This window comes from Delphinapterus leucas, chromosome 18 (genome assembly GCF_059928025.1).
Source record: "Delphinapterus leucas isolate spDelLeu-1000000601 "Yukka" chromosome 18, BTC_Dleu_Yukka2, whole genome shotgun sequence".
NCBI classification, from domain to species: Eukaryota; Metazoa; Chordata; class Mammalia; order Artiodactyla; family Monodontidae; genus Delphinapterus; species Delphinapterus leucas.
In genome coordinates, this window is record NC_143146.1 from 63,293,900 (window position 1) to 63,313,812 (window position 19,913).

Here is a 19,913-nt window from a genome sequence, read left to right on the forward strand (position 1 = left end):
CCCTGAGAGCGGGGCAGGGGGGGCAGGATCGACAGCCGGCTCCCAGGAAGTCTCTACTGCCAGAGCGAGCATTCTGGAATCCCAGGCCACGCCTACAAGCCCCTCAAGTACATGTGTCCTGAGGACAAAGCCGCAGGCTGACCCTCACCTTGACCTGGATCCCTCCCCGCTTCACTGGCCCCTCCCTAGACCCACCTGGACGCCGTCTGGGCTGGCACACCGCTGCTGGATCTCAGATTATCAAACAGAAGGCCCATGGACCCAGGGGACAGAATTTGGCTCCCCCTATGGACGTGGACAGCATGGCCCCCTCGGGACGGTTGGGGCAACAAACGTAGGACCACTGATTTCCCATCAGGAGCAAAGTCATTTACTTACAAAACATCCCCAAAGTCAACTCACCACTCTGGGGTCGTGTTCTTTCTCCAAGACGGGGATCAGGGCGGTCGTGAGAACATACACACCTGGGGAGGCACAGAGCATTCATGAGGGTGCATGGGGCCATGTGGTGCCGCGGGACCCCTCCTCTCAGGTGGCCGCGGGGTGGTGGTGAGGTAGCACCGTTTACCTGCTTCCTCCGGGTGAGCGTCAAGTGGCTGCCTGAGCTGCGGTCCCCTCCTCTCGGAGGGTTTCTAGTTGGATCGCTGGAACCAGCCCTGAGTTGCTACTACCTACTATCCTGTCCCTTCTCCAGCCTCATGGTTTCCTTTCCCCAGGATTGGAACAAAGATGCCTTAGAACCTCAGGGACTGAGACAATAAAATGTCCACACCAGAGGAAGGAAAAAAGCAAACTGCACAACAGTCTGTGATCCCACTTGGCAGAGAAAAAAAATGTATATAGACACATATGTTCATTATGTCTAGAGTGTGCACGGAAAAACATGAACAGGAAATGTGAAATGTAGCAACAGTGCTTAGGCCCCAAGGGTGGGATTAAGTAAAGCGTTTGCTTCCTTTGCTGGGCATTTCTGTACGGTTTGAATTTGAATATTTCTACAATGAGCATGTAACCTTATGGTTATTTCTGCAATCATAAAAACTGTATGTCTAACATTTGTAACGAAATGAGAAAAATATTGTTGAAGTGTATCTGACATGGAGAGATATTCACAGTACATGGAATGAGACGTTTACAAAACGGCAGGAGGAACAGAATTCCGTTTTTGTGAGGAAAGATGTGTCAAAATGAAGAAAAAGTATCTGCAAGGATGATACTGTGGTGCACTAAAATGTTCAAAATACTTATCTCTGAGTGGGCAATTATTATTTCTGTGTTCTTATGCTTATGGTTTTTTTTTTTTCCAAACAATGAACATATATTACCTTGTGTTAACGGGTTGGGGGTCGGGGAATTGAAATGAAAGCCCTGGGCTCTTTTTGGGCCACTCGTCAGAGTTTCTGCCTGCCCAGCTCTGCCCACCACCTTGAGCCCGGCCCTGCACCCAGGCTCATCGGAGCAGCCTGGTGTCACGGAAAGGGCACTGGGGGGAGCCGGGAGCCTGGATTTGAGTCCTGGCTGGCACCTACCAGCGGTGTGACCACGGGCAGGTCGACAAAGCATTTCAGCCTTGCTTTCTTTACTTGTGAAAGGGAGACCATAGCTGGACAGCCCACCTCCTAGGATCACAGGGTTTTGTGGTGAAACGAAAATGTGCACGTAGACTGGAAAGCTCTCTGTGCACATTGGTTGTTGCCATTTTATTTCATTATTATTACTATTCCTATTATTATTATTATTAGCAATTCTGAGTTGTGCCCTTCACGCCACACAGCATTCTTGGTGTCTGCACCCCAACCTGTCGCTGAAGGTGCCAGCCTCGTTAGTATGCAGGATTTTTAAAGTCCGGAAAACGCTGGGTCTCTGACAGCTGTTGGCCTCCGTGCAGTGGCCTTGAACACTTTCTTTGCATTCACTGCTGGTGACTTTCTCTGTGATTTAATTTGCGAGAAGTAGAAAGGACTTCTGCCAAAAGCTATCAGCCCCATCAGCCTGCCGTGACGGATTGTCATAAACGACTCCTTGGCGTGAAGGAAATGAAAGCTGGGAGCAGGTTCCACACCACAGGCCTGCACCCCTCCTCCAGAGGCTCCACTGCTTCCCTCCCAGAGGCCCGGGATGGGCCGAGGGCCGCACTCGCTCACCCCACTGGCCGGGCGCTCCTCCGAGACGGATGAGAGCTGGGGTAGCCCCTCTGCGCCTCTCCCCCGACCCAGGAGACCAGTGATGTGTTTTGTTTTCTGCTTCATCCTCTGCGAGAATATACCCTACCGGTATCAGTTTAGACGCTAACAGAGTCACCGGCAGGAAGACTAGCTGGGCCATTCATCCCTACCAAATACGCTCACCTGTAGGGCACAGCCAGGTGGTAGGTGATTTTTTTAAAACTCCTGGAGAAACTGCAGTTTTTAGCAGCAGACCTTCAGGGCCCTTTCTATCATTAAAAAAAATCTCCCGCATTCCAAATCCACAAAACGGGCCTCTCCCATCCTGCTCTCTGGGTCCCCCGGCCCCCAGCAGATCTGAGCCATCGTGTGCTTCTATATGCTTTTTGCCTCCTAGGTCCCCAGCTTTATCATTTCAAAGCACATATGTCACTCTTCACACACAGCAAGCATTTCTCCTCCCTAAGAAGGAGATGAAGCCTCTCTCTTTCCAGCCACAAGTGATTTATCATCCTCCAGCCTCCTAGCCAGCTTTCTGAGGCCTTTCCTGTGTACCCTCAGCATCTTTTCAGGCCAGCAAAGAGAAACACAGGAAGAATCTGCTACATGCCCAGTATAACCTCCCTGTTCCTGCTCCGTTCTGCCTATAAAATTTCTTGCCTTGTACAGTTCTTTGAGGCTCCTATCTATTGCTAGATTGATGTTCCCCAATTTAGGAATCTCTGAATAAAGCCAATAAGATCTTTTAAAAGAATCTGCTAAGAGAGGTTCTGTGACTTTTCCAAGTTCCCAGCAAGTCCACGCAGAATGGAAAACATGGCAAATCTCCCTTTTCTTGAGTCCTTCAACCAGAGTCCCAACCGACTCTGGTGCCAAGGGAGCAGGAATGAATCCCGTTGTCTGCAAGTCACTGCTCCTTTAGGATGAACATGGCACCAGGAGCTCCTTGCCCAGCTCACAGATCCCACCACGGGCCCGCTGTTAACACGGGTGCCAATGCCACTCTCCTTCCCCAAAGCTCTTCAACACTCCAGGTGCCCAACCAAATTCAGCAGAAAACTCCTCGACCTGGTGTGGTAGACTTCTTCTGGAGATGTGCCCCATCCCCTCCCCTTAGGGCTGGGCCCTGCATCCTGTAACAACACGTAACCGAGTCATGACCCGGGGCCAGGCACTGTGTTTGAGCCACGCAACCTCGACCCCATGGGCAGAGGAGACTGAGTTAGGGGTGACACCTGAGCCAAGCTGTGCCAGTCGAACCCTCCACACAAGAGTATGGGCACGGGACCCTTGACTCAGCGGCCGCCATATTTGGCCCACGTGCACGGAAAAGCATCCTGCAGAGACAGGAGGGCTGGGATAGAGTCTGTGGACAAGGGTCCCAGAGAAACAGGAAAAGTTCACCCCAGTTCCTCACGCTCTCCTGTCCTGTCCCTGACGCTCCCAAAGCCCAGCTGTGCCTCTGCCGCTAAGTTCTGTGAAGGCTGCCCTTGCCTTCCCCGCAGTAAATCAGTTTTGTTTAGTCGGCTTGAGTGGGTTCCTATTCCTTGTAACCAGACAATCCCTAAGACACTGGGCTTGGCCTTAGCTAGAAAATCCACCAGTTCACCTGTGCTCCCCAGCTAATAGGAATATCCTTGGAAAGGTGCAAGCAGCGCGCTGCTGGAAACAGCTCTGGGTGCCTTCGGGTCATTCCTATCTTAGGATGAACCAGTTTAGTAACTTCCACTCCCCTGAGACTGACTAGCCAAGATCAGGGACGTCTGGGGGATTCAGAGCTTTGATGAGGAGAGAAGAAGAGAACGTATTTTAGTCTGAGCTCCTGGGGGAGGGCAGGTCTGGGTGTAGGGAAGACACCTTCAGCCACAGGGTAATGCGCCCAAGCTGAGTTCTGCTCCCAGTAATAAGCAAAATAACTCATTATCATTATGACTCATTAGTATTTTTAATTTACACAATGCCTTCCTTCCAAGGAACTCATTATGTCGATGGAGGTTCATTACGAGAAAGAGATCTGGGAGTGGAATTTATGTTGGACGTAGTCTTCTAAATACGGCAGCAAGGACCTTTACGACATGGGTACGTGACTTGAAGCCAATCTCTCTCTATAAGCTCCTTAGGAAGGGATGTTACACTGTGTCGAGCCGGGTAACGCTGAAGGAGAGGTGCGGGGTACTCTTAAAGCACGCCTGAAACCACATTTCCATCAGAATAATAAACTCATGGTGCTCCTGAAATCATACCACATCATGGGTATGATATATTTCAGTACCATTAAAAGTATTGTTTGATGAGAAAAATCTACTGCAATGTTTACATTTAGCATAGGAGAACTGATTGGAGTTTCTATTAAGAAACCTTCACAGCCAGCTTGAAATAAGGCCACTTTGGTTACCAAGCGGGTGTATTCGGGTATATGCTCCTACCAATTGTACTATCTGCCGGAGAAAATGACTGTCCCTCTACCCCTGGGAGGTTACTGGTGTAGATTTTAAAGGAGCAGACAGTTGCGTGATGAATACTATTTGGTACCTCTCCCATTGGTACAATAACACAAACATCCCATAGCGAGCCTAGAGGCCTCACACACGGACTTTACAAATTATATAAAGACCATTTCAAAGATCATATTACCTGGGGAAGCTGGGAGCACAGAGGCCCAGAGAAAATGAGGCATTCAGAGGCATTAGAGTCATCAGTATCTCGTGGGGTATTTACTCTTGGTTTGGGGTCAGACAGCGGTGAGGATGAGTCAGATCTTTCCCTTTGCCCCCAACCTCAACCTCCCCCGCTTCCAGTTCCACTTGCTAAATGCCAGACCCAGTGATAAATACTAGGGATACTGTGAGAACTCCCTGACTGCAGGGTGTTCACCAGGCATTAACAGGTTATTATGTAATGAACCTACACCCACAGTGAGGTCAGTGCTGTGCAGAAGAGACGGCTCTGAGCACATGGGGTGGGGTGGCGGTGGCATCGGGGCCGAGTTAGCAGTGAGGTGACACCTGAGCTAAGATTTAGAGGCGAGAGAGGCAGGACTAAGCTGCAGGGTGCTAGGAGAGGGTAGGGATGGGAGGAGGGTGTCCAGGCGTGGAGCACAGTCTGTGCAAAGAGCCTGGGGGTGGGAGGGCTCACTCAAGGGTGGCTGAAGCTGTGAGCAGCTGGACAGCATTGTTTAAATGTGGGAATGGACACCTGTGAGCTCTACCTGTGAGGTGGGAAGGGTCCACCTGAGAGGAGAGGGGAGAGCTCTGGCACCTGTCTTGGGCTCCAGGTAACCCACAAAAGTGAATATGCTATCACTTCCTTGTCCTCCCCAGGCCATCCAAGGTCTGTACCTCAGGGTGCTACAGCTCAACCAGTGTTTCTGGTGGAAGATGACTGCATCACTCCCTGCTGTCACATCTGAGAGGGAGGCTGTTGGTACTACACCTGGGGCACAAGGAAAGAGCCTGCTTTACGGCAGGGAGAGAATGGGCTTATTAAAAGCATGAAGGTGCTTAACTGGGATTTTGTTTTTAAAATTCCCCAAATGGGTGTGTGGTAGAACTGCTGTGAGTAGCTCTCCTTTAAAAACACCCATGGAATCCCAGCCAGATCATCCGATAGGGTCCTAGGCCCCCGGGCCAGGATGGGGCCGGGCACCTCACTGGCTTCCTGAATTGGGGCCAGTGCTCCTTGGCTGGGAGAACAGGAGGCGTGGTCCCCACGGGGCCCCGAGAGAGCTCACCCAGGCCTGGGCACTGCAGTGGCTCAGACCCCACCCCGGAGTGGCGGGCGGGCAGGCAGGTGGGGAGGCCCATCGTGGCCCAGGGGCTCAGCTCTGGAAGGTGTTTGTGCCTCATCCAAAGCAGCCTCAATGGCTGGCAGAAAACCAAAGCCAAGGGGCAGAAGATCTCTGACTTTTGGGTTTATCCATTCTGTCCTTAGGAGGGCTGCACAGGGCCCCCCCCCCCGCCCCAGTGCAGTTTTAGACCAAGAGCCTCACCCAGGGCTCCAAAGCCCTTCTGGGGGCCAAGGGGTCCTACCTTGTAGCTTCAGGAGCTCCAGACCCCACCAGTCTCCCCTGATGCCTGAAGTCTGGCCTCCTCACCCCCAATCTATCAGTCCGCTGGGTGAAAATGTCTCAAGAATGAGAGGAGTGATGAGCTAGGGCTTGCCCTAGAAGATAGTAAAATGTATGTGAATAATGAGAATAGTGCAGTCGTGACAATAATGACTAGGTCAGTGGAACGGACTGGAGCTTGGAAAGAGAAGCAACTTAGTGAGAATTTGGTACATGAGAGAGATGGCATCACAACTCAAAAGAAAGGAAAGATTATGCAATATATAAGCAGAGCTGTGACACTGTTTATTAAAAAGTGTGAGAAGAAAGAGAAGAAAAGGTTCCTTACCGACCTAATACCCAAATAACTTCCAGTGGACGAAAACGCTAAATAAGAGAAAATGTTGTAAGAAAATAGGGGGAAAAACAAGTATTTAGAGTAACCAGGATTTTTTTTAACCATAAAAACGAATAAATCAGTCTTAATAATAAATATACAGCCTGATTACATAGAAAATTTAAACTTCTGTGTGACCAACCAAAGCACCAAAAACAGAATTAAAAAGTAATTTGCTAAACTGGGGCGGGGGAGGTGTCAGGGAGGAACGCACTTGTGATAAATGTGCCAAAGATGGCTTATAAACCAACAGTTTAAAAGACAATGATCACAATTGAAAAATGGGCAAAGGACATGAACAGGCAACTCCCCAAAGAAATACAAATGGCCAATAAATAAGCGCCATCGCCAAGTTCAATATCACTAGTAACCAAAGCAATGCAAAGAAAAGTAAGATGCCAGATTTCATCTATCACTTTTGCAAAGGTCATTCTTTGGGGGATGATGGGTGGGACCCAGAGCTTGTTGGGATAGGGAGAGATAAGCACTAAGAATGCTGGTGGGAATACAAATTGCTCCAATTTTTCTGGTGGGCAATTTGGTTAATGTATCATGTATTTGGCAATTTGGTCAAAGGTCTCAAAAATGGTCACAAACTAGGTGTCTGTAATTTCACTCCTAGGAATCCATCCTAAGGCAATAAGCAAAGATCCACACAAAAATGTATGAACAGAGGTACTCATGGTGGAATCATTTTCAATAGAAGTTGGAAACAAGCTAAATATCCCACAATAGGGGATAAACATACTAAACTATGGCACATTCATACAATAGAATATATTCTAAAGAAAAGGAACATTTTAAAGGATGTTTAATGACATGAGAAAACATTTATAATATAATGCTACCTGGAAAAACACAAGACTCAGAATGGTATACACACTGTGGCCCCTCCTCGGAGTAGGGGACACACATAGAAAAAGGCTGGAAAAAACAGACCCATGTTAATGGTGGTTTTATCTTAATGATGGAATTACGGGAGAGTTTTGGTTTCTCTTGGATACTTTTATTTCCCTATTTTCTAAAAGAAGACACGTTTGTCTTATGACTAGAAAAAAGCGATCCTGAATAAACGCCACCTCCCTACCCTGCCCCACACACAAAGTCCTAAGATGGCACCTTTCTAAGATGAGCACAGATCTTTGATTTACTGAGCTGTGAGCTGGGACCCAGAAAGCAGTGTAGCCCAAGGGAATGAGAGAAAGGAGACGAAATGTTTGGAGGGAAGGAACAGAGGAGGCGTGAGGAAGGGAACTGGGAATGGTGCAGAATGCGGGATGCTGCGGAAGCCATACTGGTTTTGCTGGGGCCCTGATAATACTCCAGCGTCCATTCATTCCGTCGTTTGAAGAGATCAGAGGGGCTTGGGCATCTTGGGGCCAGATTTCAAAACAGGAGAAGGACACCTAAGGGAGCCCTCTGATGTAGCTGGACAGCAGCCCTCTCTCCCTCTCCCTCCTCCTGCATCTTCCTCTCTCCCTACATCTCAGGGGCTTCTTAGGGGAGAGGTGGTGCAGAGAAAATTCTAGGACAACGATGGGGTCACTGAGGAACGATGGGAAGGCCAATGAGACAGTGAGGCTGGCTGATCACCTTTTCTTTTGTGACTACTGCCTGCTTCCCAATTTTACCCAGAACCAGGTGGGCTCACAGAAATCATGAACTCTGGCTCCGGTCAAGGGTTCCTCATGGGGTCACCTTCCCTCACCCCAAGACTCTCCTGGACAGCAAGACTGCCATATCTCCGTCCACAGCCTTTGCGCATTCCACTATCCTTGGAATAGTGGAAGAACTTTCTCTGGCCTCTGCACAGCACAGCATGGAAGGTGCCTCTACGTTTACTCCTCACCAACTGATGCTTTTTAGCACCTACTATTATCAGGCGTGAGCAGGGTGACCTGTGCTCTAGGCTGGAGGGAAGACAGTACCCCTTCTAGGAGTGCACTGATTTGAGGAGGGCACCTCAAGTCAATCATAGTAAATAGTCTGCTTCTTACCAAGAAACAGACTCACTGTGCTGAGAGCTATGATACTTTCCTACCTTTTTGCTTTTTCTTATATATTTTTACATCCAGTAAAATTCTGTGGGGGGGGGCGGGGGTGTGTGCAGCTCTATGAGCTCTTGCAAATGCATACAATTGGGTAACTCTATGCATTAGATTGTGGTGTGATTTACAACCATTCCGTCACCCCAAATATTCCCTCACAGTCACCTACTACCTTTGTGGTCACACCCTCCTCCCACCCCTAACCACCAGCAACCACCAATCTGTTCTCAGTCCCCATAGCTTTGCCTTTTCCAGAACATCATATAAACAGAATCATACAATGTATCCTTTTGAGTCTGGCTTGACTTTAGCCAATGCATTTAAGATTCAGCCACATTGCTGCAAACATCAATGTTTTGTTCCTTTTTATTGCTGAATAGCATCCCATTGTATGGAAGCACCACAGTTTATTCACCAGTTGAAGGACATCTGGGTTGTTTCCAGTTTGGGGTGATTATGAATAAAAATAAAGCAACTATAAACATTTGTGTACACATTTTAGCGTGAACACGTTATTTCTCTTGGGTAAATAACTTACAACTCCTTCTTTAACCCTCACCTCTAGCCTATAAAGGTATCATGATCTCCATTTTACAGAATGGGAATGTGAGGCTTGAGGAGGTTTAAGCACTTTGCACACAGCCACGTAGCTGGAGGAGCTGGATTATCCACCCAGTAGGTCAGCTCAAAACGGACTGAGCTCCTCGTAAGGGCCAGGCAGTGCGTGCACTCAGTGATTCATGCTCTGTGCCAGAAACCACCTATCAAAGGGTGACTTCTATGGTGCTAAGATAGGGTCACAGAGGGTGCTCTGGGAGCCCAAAGGAGGAGAAGCGCTGGCCAAGCTCCAGGCTGGTGTGCTCCCAGCGAGTCACGGAGGAGAAGTGAAAGTGAACCAGGAAGGGGACGTTCCAGGCACCGGAGCCACAGGAACAAAAGCATGGAGGTATCCTGCTGGTGACAGGTTCCAAAACTAATGGGCTGACTGGCAGAGGATCCATGTTGGGAAATCATGGAAGTATGTCTGGACAGGTGGGGGAGGTACCATAACAAAGGACTTCAGTTCCAGGTGAAGGGATTTGGATGTTACAGCAATATTAGCTGACATTTCTACAGTGCTTACTATCCCCAGGTACTGTGTCTTTCTGGGAATCCTGAAGGTTTGGGAGCTGGAAGGTTTTAGGAGCCAAATGGCACATAGGTAAAGCTCCGAGTAAGGCTTATTGACACATAAGAATGCCTGGCACCAAACACCTTTAGTGCCTGAGGGCCTATTTCACCTCGGAAGTACTCTTCTCTGCTTTCCTGGGGTTTGGACCCCAGCTCCCTTCACGGACGAAAAGAGAACCATGTGGTTACTGACACCGTTTATGTGTCTGACTCCCCCGCTGGACCAGGAGTCCATATAATTTCTGAATCCTCGTCGCTGACCACAGGGTCCAGCTTACAGTGTGTGCTCTTTAAATGTTTACTGAACAAACAAGATATTTTGCTCATTAAATATTTGGGGTTAATAGTTACCACATCAAACTCAGATGACCCATTTCCAAAGACTTAGAATGTAATAAAATAGACCCTTGTCGTAGATTACTGTTTGACAATATTCACCCTCTCTTCCCCAGTTACCTGGGAGGAGTATGTTTCCCTGACTCTCGATTTTGGGCTCTGTGAAATGGCTTGCATTGGTCAGCTGGACGTTAGCAGATCTGAAGCAAGCAGGGGCTTGCAATGTGCTTGCACACTTGGGCTTCTGCTATTGCCACTGGAACATACTCTGGCCAGCCTAATGGTCCAAGAAGGATGCAAGAATTTGGAACATAATGCAGACCCAACTTGCTGCTTAGAGATACCCTACTGAGCTCAGCTGACATTAGCCCACCCAGCAGACCTGCCTAAGAGTCAACAAGAAATACATGCTTATTTATTGTATGCCTAAGAGATTTGGGGGTTGTTTGTTATGTAGCAAGAGCTGAGAGATACAAGCCTATAGCAAAAATGGACCAAATATAATTTTGTTGTCCTTTATTTAGGAAGGTGAGTCACTCAGACTCTGATTTCAAACTACTTCTGATCCTGTTTCCTTGTTTATGAAATCTATAAAGTTGTTATGAGAACTGAACGAGATAGTCCAAGAAAAACACTTAGTGGAGCCCCTGGCACATGGAAAGTGTTCAGTGTGTGCCATTATTATTACTATTATTATCATCATTATTATTAAGCTGTTTCTGGACCCTGGGTCCCTGCTTTAAACAGCAGTTACCATTGGGTGTGGAGCTATGCCGGTGAGCAGAAAGCTCCAAATAACAGACTGTGAAGGGACAGAACATGTACCGTACACTGATGTAGGTACGTCCTTCCAGAATGACCTCAAGTGAACTTTCCCACCCTCTGCCAAAGATCTAAGGCACCACTGCCTATTACAGTCAACTACCTGATGACACAGCTGTCTCGGAGGAGGTGGATGGCATCCTTGTCTCGTGTGCCGTGGGTGAGAGGGGCTGAGAGGCGGGTGAGAGTTGTGATCAGCTGATGCCCGGGCTGTGGCCAGCTGCCAGCACAGCACTCAGCGAAGCACTGCGCCCCTACCCACCCCCCACCCCCCACACACACATCCGTCTTCACTCCTCACGGGCTCTGAATGCCACTGAATGCCAACAGGCAAAACGGATATGGTTTGAGAAGACCCGAAACACAGGGGCAAGTACAGCAACCAAACAGCATCTGTCTCACGAGATCACTTTACCTCCGCGCTTCGTCTCCCCACAAATCTACCCTGGGGTGGCTCATTTTTGTCCCTAGGAGAGTAAACTATGAAAACCTCTCCATGCCCCACCCATCCCCGCAAAAGGAGAGGGAGAATGATTTCCAAACTTTATCTGATTCATAGACTGTGATGTCTTCACAAAGAGCCACATGCAGCCATGGGCTCTGACAGTATTTCACTAATCCACCACCTCCCGAACTCTTAGGATCTGGTGATAAATTCTGCAAATCCTACTGTGTCCTGTCCTCAGAGTATCAGGAACCTACTGATGTTTGGCTGGGGATTGGAAGTATTTCTAGAGGCCAAATGGAATCTTAGAAAATAGCAAACGACCTAACCTGTGTTACATGATCAGGCCATGAAAACATGTTTCACGTTAGCAAGGCAGCCAGCAGTTTCCTAGGACTCAGACAGAGGTACGGGCTGTTTGCTTGGCTCTGCACCTGCTTCAGAATGACAATATTTGAACCTCTCTGTATCTCCTCATCTGTAAAGCAGAGGCACGTCAAGCTGCCCTCTCTGTCACTGACTCGCTTCTGTGTATGCTGGACTACGTCTTCCCCTCTGGAGAGGATGAATAAATATTAAGCATGAGAATTACTATGCTTCTCAGAGAGGTTGGCAAGATCAATAAAATGTTTCTAACACAGGTAGGAAATGAAAATGAAGAGATATCAAGGTCCTTAGAAGCAGACCGGATCCAAAACAAAAGTACAACATAATCAGCTGTATAATCAAAAAGGCAAAAGCAAAACCAAACAATAATAAATGATAAAATAAAATTTTTAAAAAAGGGAATTCCCTGGTCGTCCAGTGGTTAGGACTCTGCGCTTTCACTGCGGTGGCCTGGGTTCAGTCCCTGGTGGGGGTACTAAGATCCAGCAAGTCTTGCAGCATGGCAAAAAAAAAAAAAAAAAGGCAGTTCCCTGAGCGTCTATCAGATCTGCCCCACATTCTCAATCAAGGCAGATTCCCAGGAGGCCCTCTAAGCAGTGTCCCCAGCCCTGGGCCATGCTTCTCCTGGCATGGCTGGTCACTCCCCTCCCAGCCTCCCTTTAGCACTTATCTCACGATAACGCAGTGATGGGTCTGAGGGAGGAGATGCTGGGGGCTGGTAGAACTCATCTTGGTTATGAACATGGGCTCTGGAGGCAGACAGACTTGGGTTCAAATTCTGGCTCCTCCACTTGACCTTGGGCAAGTTATGCAAGCTCTCTCAGTCTAGTGTTTTCATCTGTTATGTACAGGCAGGAATACTTCCATCATAGGGTGGTCACGTGGGTTCAGTGCCATATATACGTGCGCCACCCACGAGTGCCCAGCATGCAGCGCACACCCAGTAGAATTTAGCTGGGTGGTGGATGGGCAGGTGGGGAAGCAGCAGAGCAGGCAACCCCACAGGGCCCTGCACTTTTTGAATACAGGGGCCCCCTATTTTTGTTTGGCACTGGGCCCCGCAAATCACAAAGCTGGTCCTGGAGAGCAGCCACCTGGGAGGCCAGCTGCTAGGACCCTAGGAGTCCTTGCCACCCAGAAGAGTTAGAAGGCAAACCCCGGCATGACCCCACATGTGCGTACTTTTGTACTTTAGGCAAGGATACCACATTTGGAACAAAGCGAACGTTGGGAATATTTTGTACTAAACCTGCAGCGTTTCATAGCAAGCTCCCAGGGATTTGTTTAAGAAGAAATAAATGCAACCTCAGTGCCAGGGAGAAAGGTTCTTCCCCACTCCAGATGCTCTCTTTCTCCTGGAGGGAGAACAATGAACATCCTCCCTCAGCCCCTTCCTCTCTCCATTGCGAGGACAGGGACCACTTAAAAACTGGAGTAAATTTAGGGGTAGTAATCTGGGCTTGCTGAGCTCTGCTCCCCACGTCTTCCTCTTCCTGGGAGGGGTTGGTGGTGTCTGTCTGAGGCCAGCCAGATGCAACAAAGCAAGTGAGGCTGGCGAACTCTGGGGTTTAGCACTAAGGAAGCCATTTGGCTCTCACGTGAGCCATGCTCTTCAACCAGCCTTATCTGTAACAACAGTGATTTGGGGCTTTCATCCACTGTCTTAATCCTCAAATTGTTCAGTTCTTGGCTGGGAAGAGGGTTACTATTTAATGGACACCTTCAACGACAAACACAGGAACCCCCGCCATTCATCTTGTGACTTAGGATGAATTAAAATGCCTTATTAAGGGGCTTCCCTGGTGGCACAGTGGTTGAGGGTCCGCCTGCCAATGCAGGGGACACGGGTTCGTGCCCCAGTCCGGGAGGATCCCACATGCCACGGAGCGGCTGGGCCCGTGAGCCATGGCCGCTGAGCCTGCGTGTCTGGAGCCTGTGCTCCACAGCGGGAGAGGCCACAACAGTGAGAGGCCCGTGTACCGCAAAAAATAAATTAAATAAATAAATAAATAAATAAATAAAAACTAAAATGCCTTATTAAAAGCTTCACTTCCTATGAGGAAATGGTATAGTCACTGGGGAGAATCTTAGATTCATTGCATCTCCGAGTTGAAAGGCACTGAAATAGTCTACAGTTGGTCCCTGACTTATGATGGTTTGAATTACGATTTTTTGACTCATGACGGTGTGAAAGCGATACACATTAGGTAGAAATTGCACTTCAAATTTTGGATTTTGAAACGTTCCCGGGGTGGTGATATGCGGTATGATGCTCTCTCGGGATGCAGGGCAGCGAGCCGCAGCTTCCAGTCAGCCAGGTGATCACAATAGTGAACAACCCTCACACTTACAGCCATTCTAGAGCCAGACAACCGTTCTGTTTTTCACTTTCAGTAAAGTATTCAATAAATTACATGACATATTCAATACTTCATTATAAATTAGGCTTTGGGTTAGATGATTTTGTCCAACTGTAGGCTAATGTAAGTGTTCTGAGCATGTTTAAGGTAGGCTGGGCTGAGCTACGATATTCGGTAGGTTAGGTGGATTAAATGCATTTTCAATTTACTATATGATCAACTTATGATGGGTTGACTGGGACCTAACCCCAATATAAGCTGAGGAAGATCTGTACTCCAGACCCCTTGGTTTGAGACGGAGAAAATCCAAAGAGGTTAAAATCCTGGTACATTGGTTTTCAAACTTTAGTGTGCATCAGAATCATCTGGAGGGCTTGTTAAAACACAGATTTCTCAGCCCCATCCTAGTTTTGGATTTAGTAGAGCTGGGGGTGAAGCCCAAGAATGTGCGTTTCTACCCAGCTGCCCGGTGATGTTGATGCTGCTGGCCCAGGAACCCTACTTTGAGAATCACTGGCCTGGCACAAAATGAGTCAGCCTGTTATTACAGAGCAGGAACCGGAACCCAGGGGTCCTGCATTCCAGGTGAGTGCCCTTCTTGGCCCATCTTCTGGTCTCGTGGTTGCACCTTTCTCAGCCCTGGCTGGAAGCTCCCTTGGCTACAGTTTTCATGTTTGCACTTTCTACCTAAGATGACCTTGCCCTTCTCACCAAAGTCATGTCTATAATGAGCCTTGAGCTTCCTAGAAAAAAAAACTTTAACAATGCTAAGTATTCCTGGCACTAACACATATTATGTAAAACATGAAAAGAGTGTTTTATGAAGAAATAATAATGCAGTGAAGGATAAATTTAAAGTAAATGCAATCACGCCAAGGACCAAGAACCCAAAAAGTAGATCAATGTTTTCTGATCCTCCTACAGTATCATTTATGTCTACAATTATTCTGCTAAAAGCAAACAAGAAAACTGCTTACACTTACCCAGAGTGTTGGTAGCAAAGTTTTTTTCAAGTCCATCTTCCGTGAGCTCTCTCTTATTGACCATGCAACCTGCATTATTGATCTAGAAAGTACAGTTCCCATTTCAAAATAAAGGAAAATAGGGCCAAAGGACCTGTTCCCAAACCCCACAGTTCCACCACCACCACTGGTCCCACATTCACGTGACGACAACAGTTCTGCTCAACTGTCCCTTCACTCCAAACCCCGTCCTGGAAAATGCCATTTGTGCAGCAGCCTCAGCCACGGGACTGTGCAGAGACCTCCAACGACCAGGGCTTGGCCCGGCAACCTAATTCGTGATAAAGTGCCCCAGGAATTCGTCTAGACCAGCGCTGTCCAATAGAAATATATAATTTTAAGTTTTCTAGAAAGTGACCACATTAAAAAGGTAAAAAGAAACAGGTAAAATTGATTTTAATATTTTATTTAACTCAATATATCCAAAAGAGTATCATTTCAAAATGTAATCAATATAAAAATGTTAGTTTACTCTTTTTTTTTTTTTTTTTTGTGGTACGCGGGCCTCTCACTGCTGTGGCCTCTCCCGTTGCGGAGCACAGCCTCCAGACGCGCAGGCTCATGGGCCATGGCTCATGGGCCCAGCCGCTCCACGGCATGTGGGATCTTCCCGGACCGGGGCACGAACCCGTGTCCCCTGCATCGGCAGGCAGACCCTCAACCACTGCGCCACCAGGGAAGCCCTGTTTACTCTACTTTTCACACTAAGTCTTCAACATCGGCAGGTTTGTACACTGGTGGCACATCTCAATTTGGACTAGCTACATTTCAAATGCTCCGTAGCCATATTGGACAGCGCAAGAGTAGACCTGAGCCTGAGTGAACATTTCGGAGCACATTAGAAACTATTTGGGTAGAAACGCAGCTCAGCTCAGAGTATATGCGAGGAGGAGAAGGACACCAGCCCACCTGAGTCCTCTAGCTCTCTCTGGAGAGCAACTGACTGTGTTACTAAAAGATGTGCTTGTCTGCAGCAAGCGTTCTTTTGGACTAAGCTTTTTATTTAATTTCCCCCTGAGCCTCTTATTTTAATATAGCAACCCCCAAATCTACAGAGTTCAGGAATACCAGTATACAAATCATCATTTTATGAAAAAAATGGAAACTCCGCATCCCCCTCACAGACCCAGTGGATGGTCCCTTCCTTTCCCCACAAATCCAACCAATAGGGTTAGATTGACTCCAATGAGTGAACCTGATAACTGAACAGGCCTCCCCATAAAAGATTCTCACTAAGGTGTCACCATAAAGATCCACAAACATACACACCAGTCTACAACCACACAGGCAAGAAACGCACATGCATGAGATTTATCCCGTACTTATGTTTACAAAGCTCACCAGGACATTGAGGGTATGTTCCTGCTTGAAATTTTCAACAAATTTCCAGACTGTCTTGGGATCAGATAAGTCCACAATGTGCAGAAAGATGTTCTAAACCAGAAAACAAAAAAAAATTGTAAAGCCTTAAAAAAAAAAAAAGATAACATGTATTTTTTCATTAAAAATGGTTTTTTAAAAAAATGGTTTTAAAAATCAAATCATTTGGAATGATACAAAATGGAAAGTCTCACTCTTCAGAAGTACACCATTGTTCACAGTTTCTTGCAAATCATCCAGAAATATTTTAAGTACATACAATATTTATAAATGTATTTTTCAGGCATTATATATTATACATTTTAAGCATTATGTGTGTGTCCCTTTTCCATATAGATAGGATCAGACTATACATTGTTCTATATCCTTCTTTTTCACTTAACAATATGTTTTAGAGATTTTTTTCTTATATATAAATCTACCTTATTTCTTTTTTTTTTTTAACCAGGTTGTTTTCTTATTGTTGAGTTTCTTTTTTTTAACATCTTTATTGAAGTATAATTGCTTCACAATGGTGTGTTGGTTTCTGCTTTATAACAAATTTATACATATACATATATCCCCACATCTCTTCCCTCTTGCATCTCCCTCCCACCCTCCCTATCCCACCCCTCTAGGTGGTCACAAAGCACCAAGCTGATCTCCCTGTGCTATGCAGCTGCTTCCCACTAGCTCTCTATTTTACGTTTGGTAGTGTATATATGTCCATGTCACTCTCTCACTTTGTCCCAGCTTTCCCTTCCCCCTCCCCATTTCCTCAAGTTCATTCTCTAGTAGGTCTGTGTCTTTATTCCCGCCTTGCCCCTAGGTTCTTCATGACCATTTTTTTTGTTTGTTTTTTAGATTCCATATATATATATGTTAGCATACGGTATTTGTTTTTCTCTTTCTGACTTATTTCACTCTGTATGACAGACTCTAGGTCCATCCACCTCACTACAAATAACTCAATTTCGTTTCTTTTTATGGCTGAGTAATATTCCATTGTATATATGTGCCACATCTTCTTTATCCATTCATCTGTCGATGGACACTTAGGTTGCTTCCATGTCCTGGCTGTTGCAAATAGAGATGCAATAAACATGCATTGATCATTTATGTGCATGGCTGTGTGCACCACTGTCAAGGAAAAGGGGGCATTCAGCATGGCTCCTCCATCAAGGAGTTCTGAGTCTACTGGGGGAGGAGGCTGCGTCCAGAGGTAACAATGTCACAAGGCAGAAACTGACACACGACGTAAGCAAGGACTGAGTCACAGAAGAAGTTGTCATCTTATAGTTAGGATGTGCCTTCGATAATCTCTTAGGAGCAAAATATTGACAAAAACTCCCAAATGATGGGTAGGAAACTATGACACATCCATGCAAACGTATGTTTTGTGGCCATTAAAATGGCCTCCTCCCCCAGTAGACTCAGAACTCCTTGATGGAGGAGCCATGCTGAATGCCCCCTTCTCCTTTACGGTGGGGCACACAGCCACGCACATAAATGATCAATGCATGCTGTCCCTTTACCCCTTTTTCTCTGTACTCAGCACATAATTGAGACTTGTCTTCTCAACATCCAGTGAACGTGAGGCTATTCCCCCTGCGCTCCAGCAGACGTCAGGGACTTACCACCAACCCAAGGCAGATTCCTGCTGCTGGGAGCTGAACCTACAGGCAAAACTCTGAGCAACAGCTGTAACTCCCTGGATAAAGCAGAGTTCAGGGCCCTGTCTCAGTTGCCCCATTAACTGAGCCATTGAACGCAAGTCAGAATTTCTTTCTACTGATTGATCTTAAAACATATTTCCTCACCCTGAGACAAAGGCTCAGAGAACGAGAAAACAGAAGCAATCCCACATTTTCATGCCTCAGAAGGTCTGTAATCAGCTTGAATACCATATTTGGCTTAAGTCTGGAACAACTGAATCTTCCTCTGCCTTCAAGGGAGAGGAAAAGCATTGTCCGTACAGGACTACGCTCTTCTAAAAAGTCTCTGAAGGCCCTCACCCAGACAGAGCGGACATGAGGCTGCTGACTCACACCTGGGTCGGCCGTGAGCGTCTACCAGTGACGGCAAACCAGGTCCACACACCTAATCCTTTCGTTCTGAGTACTTCCCGGCAACCACCCTGGAACTCCCTCCCGCCAGCAGGGCTGCGACACTCACAAAGCCAGGCTCAAAGAAACAACAAAATTCAAATGAGCAACAAAATTCAAGTGAGCCAAAATCAATTTTACTCTGATCATCCCTCAATCTCCTTGAGCTTCCTGGAAGCACCCAAGGCATCGCAGAATTAAAAAGAGGCAGCAGCAGGGAAGAGGGACTCGCCATTATAGACAAATCAACCTTGGAGCCTGGTGAAATGAAGTGTCCTGAAAAGGTGAAGGGAATCATCTGGCTCCCTCTGCAAGAAACCAGGAAGCCCAAAGGCACCCAGAAGGAGAGGCCAGCAGTCTGCTGTGACCAGGGGAAGGAACGAGGCAGGTGCCAGTGTGTAAAACCCTGATCTGCTGATCTACACATGAAGAGGCTGGACCTAGGAGACTCACTTTAAAAAAAAAAAATTTTATATATTTATTTATTTGGTCACACTGGGTCTTAGTTGTGGCACGCAGGCTCCTTAGTTATGGCATGTGAACTCTTAGTTGTGGCACGCATGTGGGATCTAGCTCCCTGACCAGGGATCGAACCTGGGCCCCCTGCATTGGGAGTGCAGAGTCCTAACCACTGTACCACCAGGGAAGTCCTGTACTCACTCTTTAAACCTAAAGAGGATACAAGTCTGGTTATTGAAACTGAGTAAAACTCAACTGGGATCCTTCCTATAGGTGAACCACCATCATCTAGCTGCTGGGTGGCCCAGGAGTCATGAGTTGACATCACGGGAAGCCTCTACCCAGGGCAGAGGGTGAGTTTGAAGGGTAAAGGGGAGACAGTACATGAATGTGCCCTTGGAAGTAGAAATCACTATGTAGGAACGAGGTGATAGTTACTATTAATGTCTAGTACTCAGGAAGCTAAACCAGTAATTCTTAAGAAGGTGGAATTCCACGTTGGCCTGGGAGAACTGGAGAGTAGAAACCCCTGTTTTTTATCTTGGTGTTTTGCTGTTGATGGGATCAATCTCCACAAGACAGAAAGCACATTGACAGCACCTTCCAGCCATATCAGGAAGCGCAAAGGTTGCACTGTACCTCTGTGATCTTTCTCCGGGAAACCCATCACTCCATTCTAATCAATGAGAAACACAGCCGGCCAATCCCAGTTGAGGGAGAGTATACAAAACCCCTGGCTAGCACTCCTCAAAACTGTCCGGGTCATCAAAAACTAGGAAGGTCTGAGACACTG

General features: G+C 47.1%; 1 protein-coding gene and 1 non-coding gene across 6 annotated transcripts in view; both read right to left on the reverse strand.

Annotated features, from left to right (window-relative positions):
• DHRS12 (dehydrogenase/reductase 12) overlaps positions 1 to 19,913 on the reverse strand; it is a 38,478-nt gene that overhangs the window by 8,153 nt on the left and 10,412 nt on the right. For all 5 annotated transcript variants that reach the window (XM_089899616.1, XM_022574761.2, XM_089899615.1 and 2 more), the window contains 3 exons: positions 16,539 to 16,631; positions 15,159 to 15,240; positions 403 to 464 (listed from right to left, as the gene is read on the reverse strand). In XM_089899616.1, the coding sequence (XP_089755742.1) occupies positions 403 to 464; positions 15,159 to 15,240; positions 16,539 to 16,631 (237 nt within the window). The remainder of the gene's footprint in view (positions 1 to 402; positions 465 to 15,158; positions 15,241 to 16,538; positions 16,632 to 19,913) is intronic.
• Positions 19,235 to 19,307, reverse strand: TRNAG-CCC (transfer RNA glycine (anticodon CCC)). The gene has a single exon. It is a non-coding gene; the product is annotated as a tRNA-Gly (tRNA).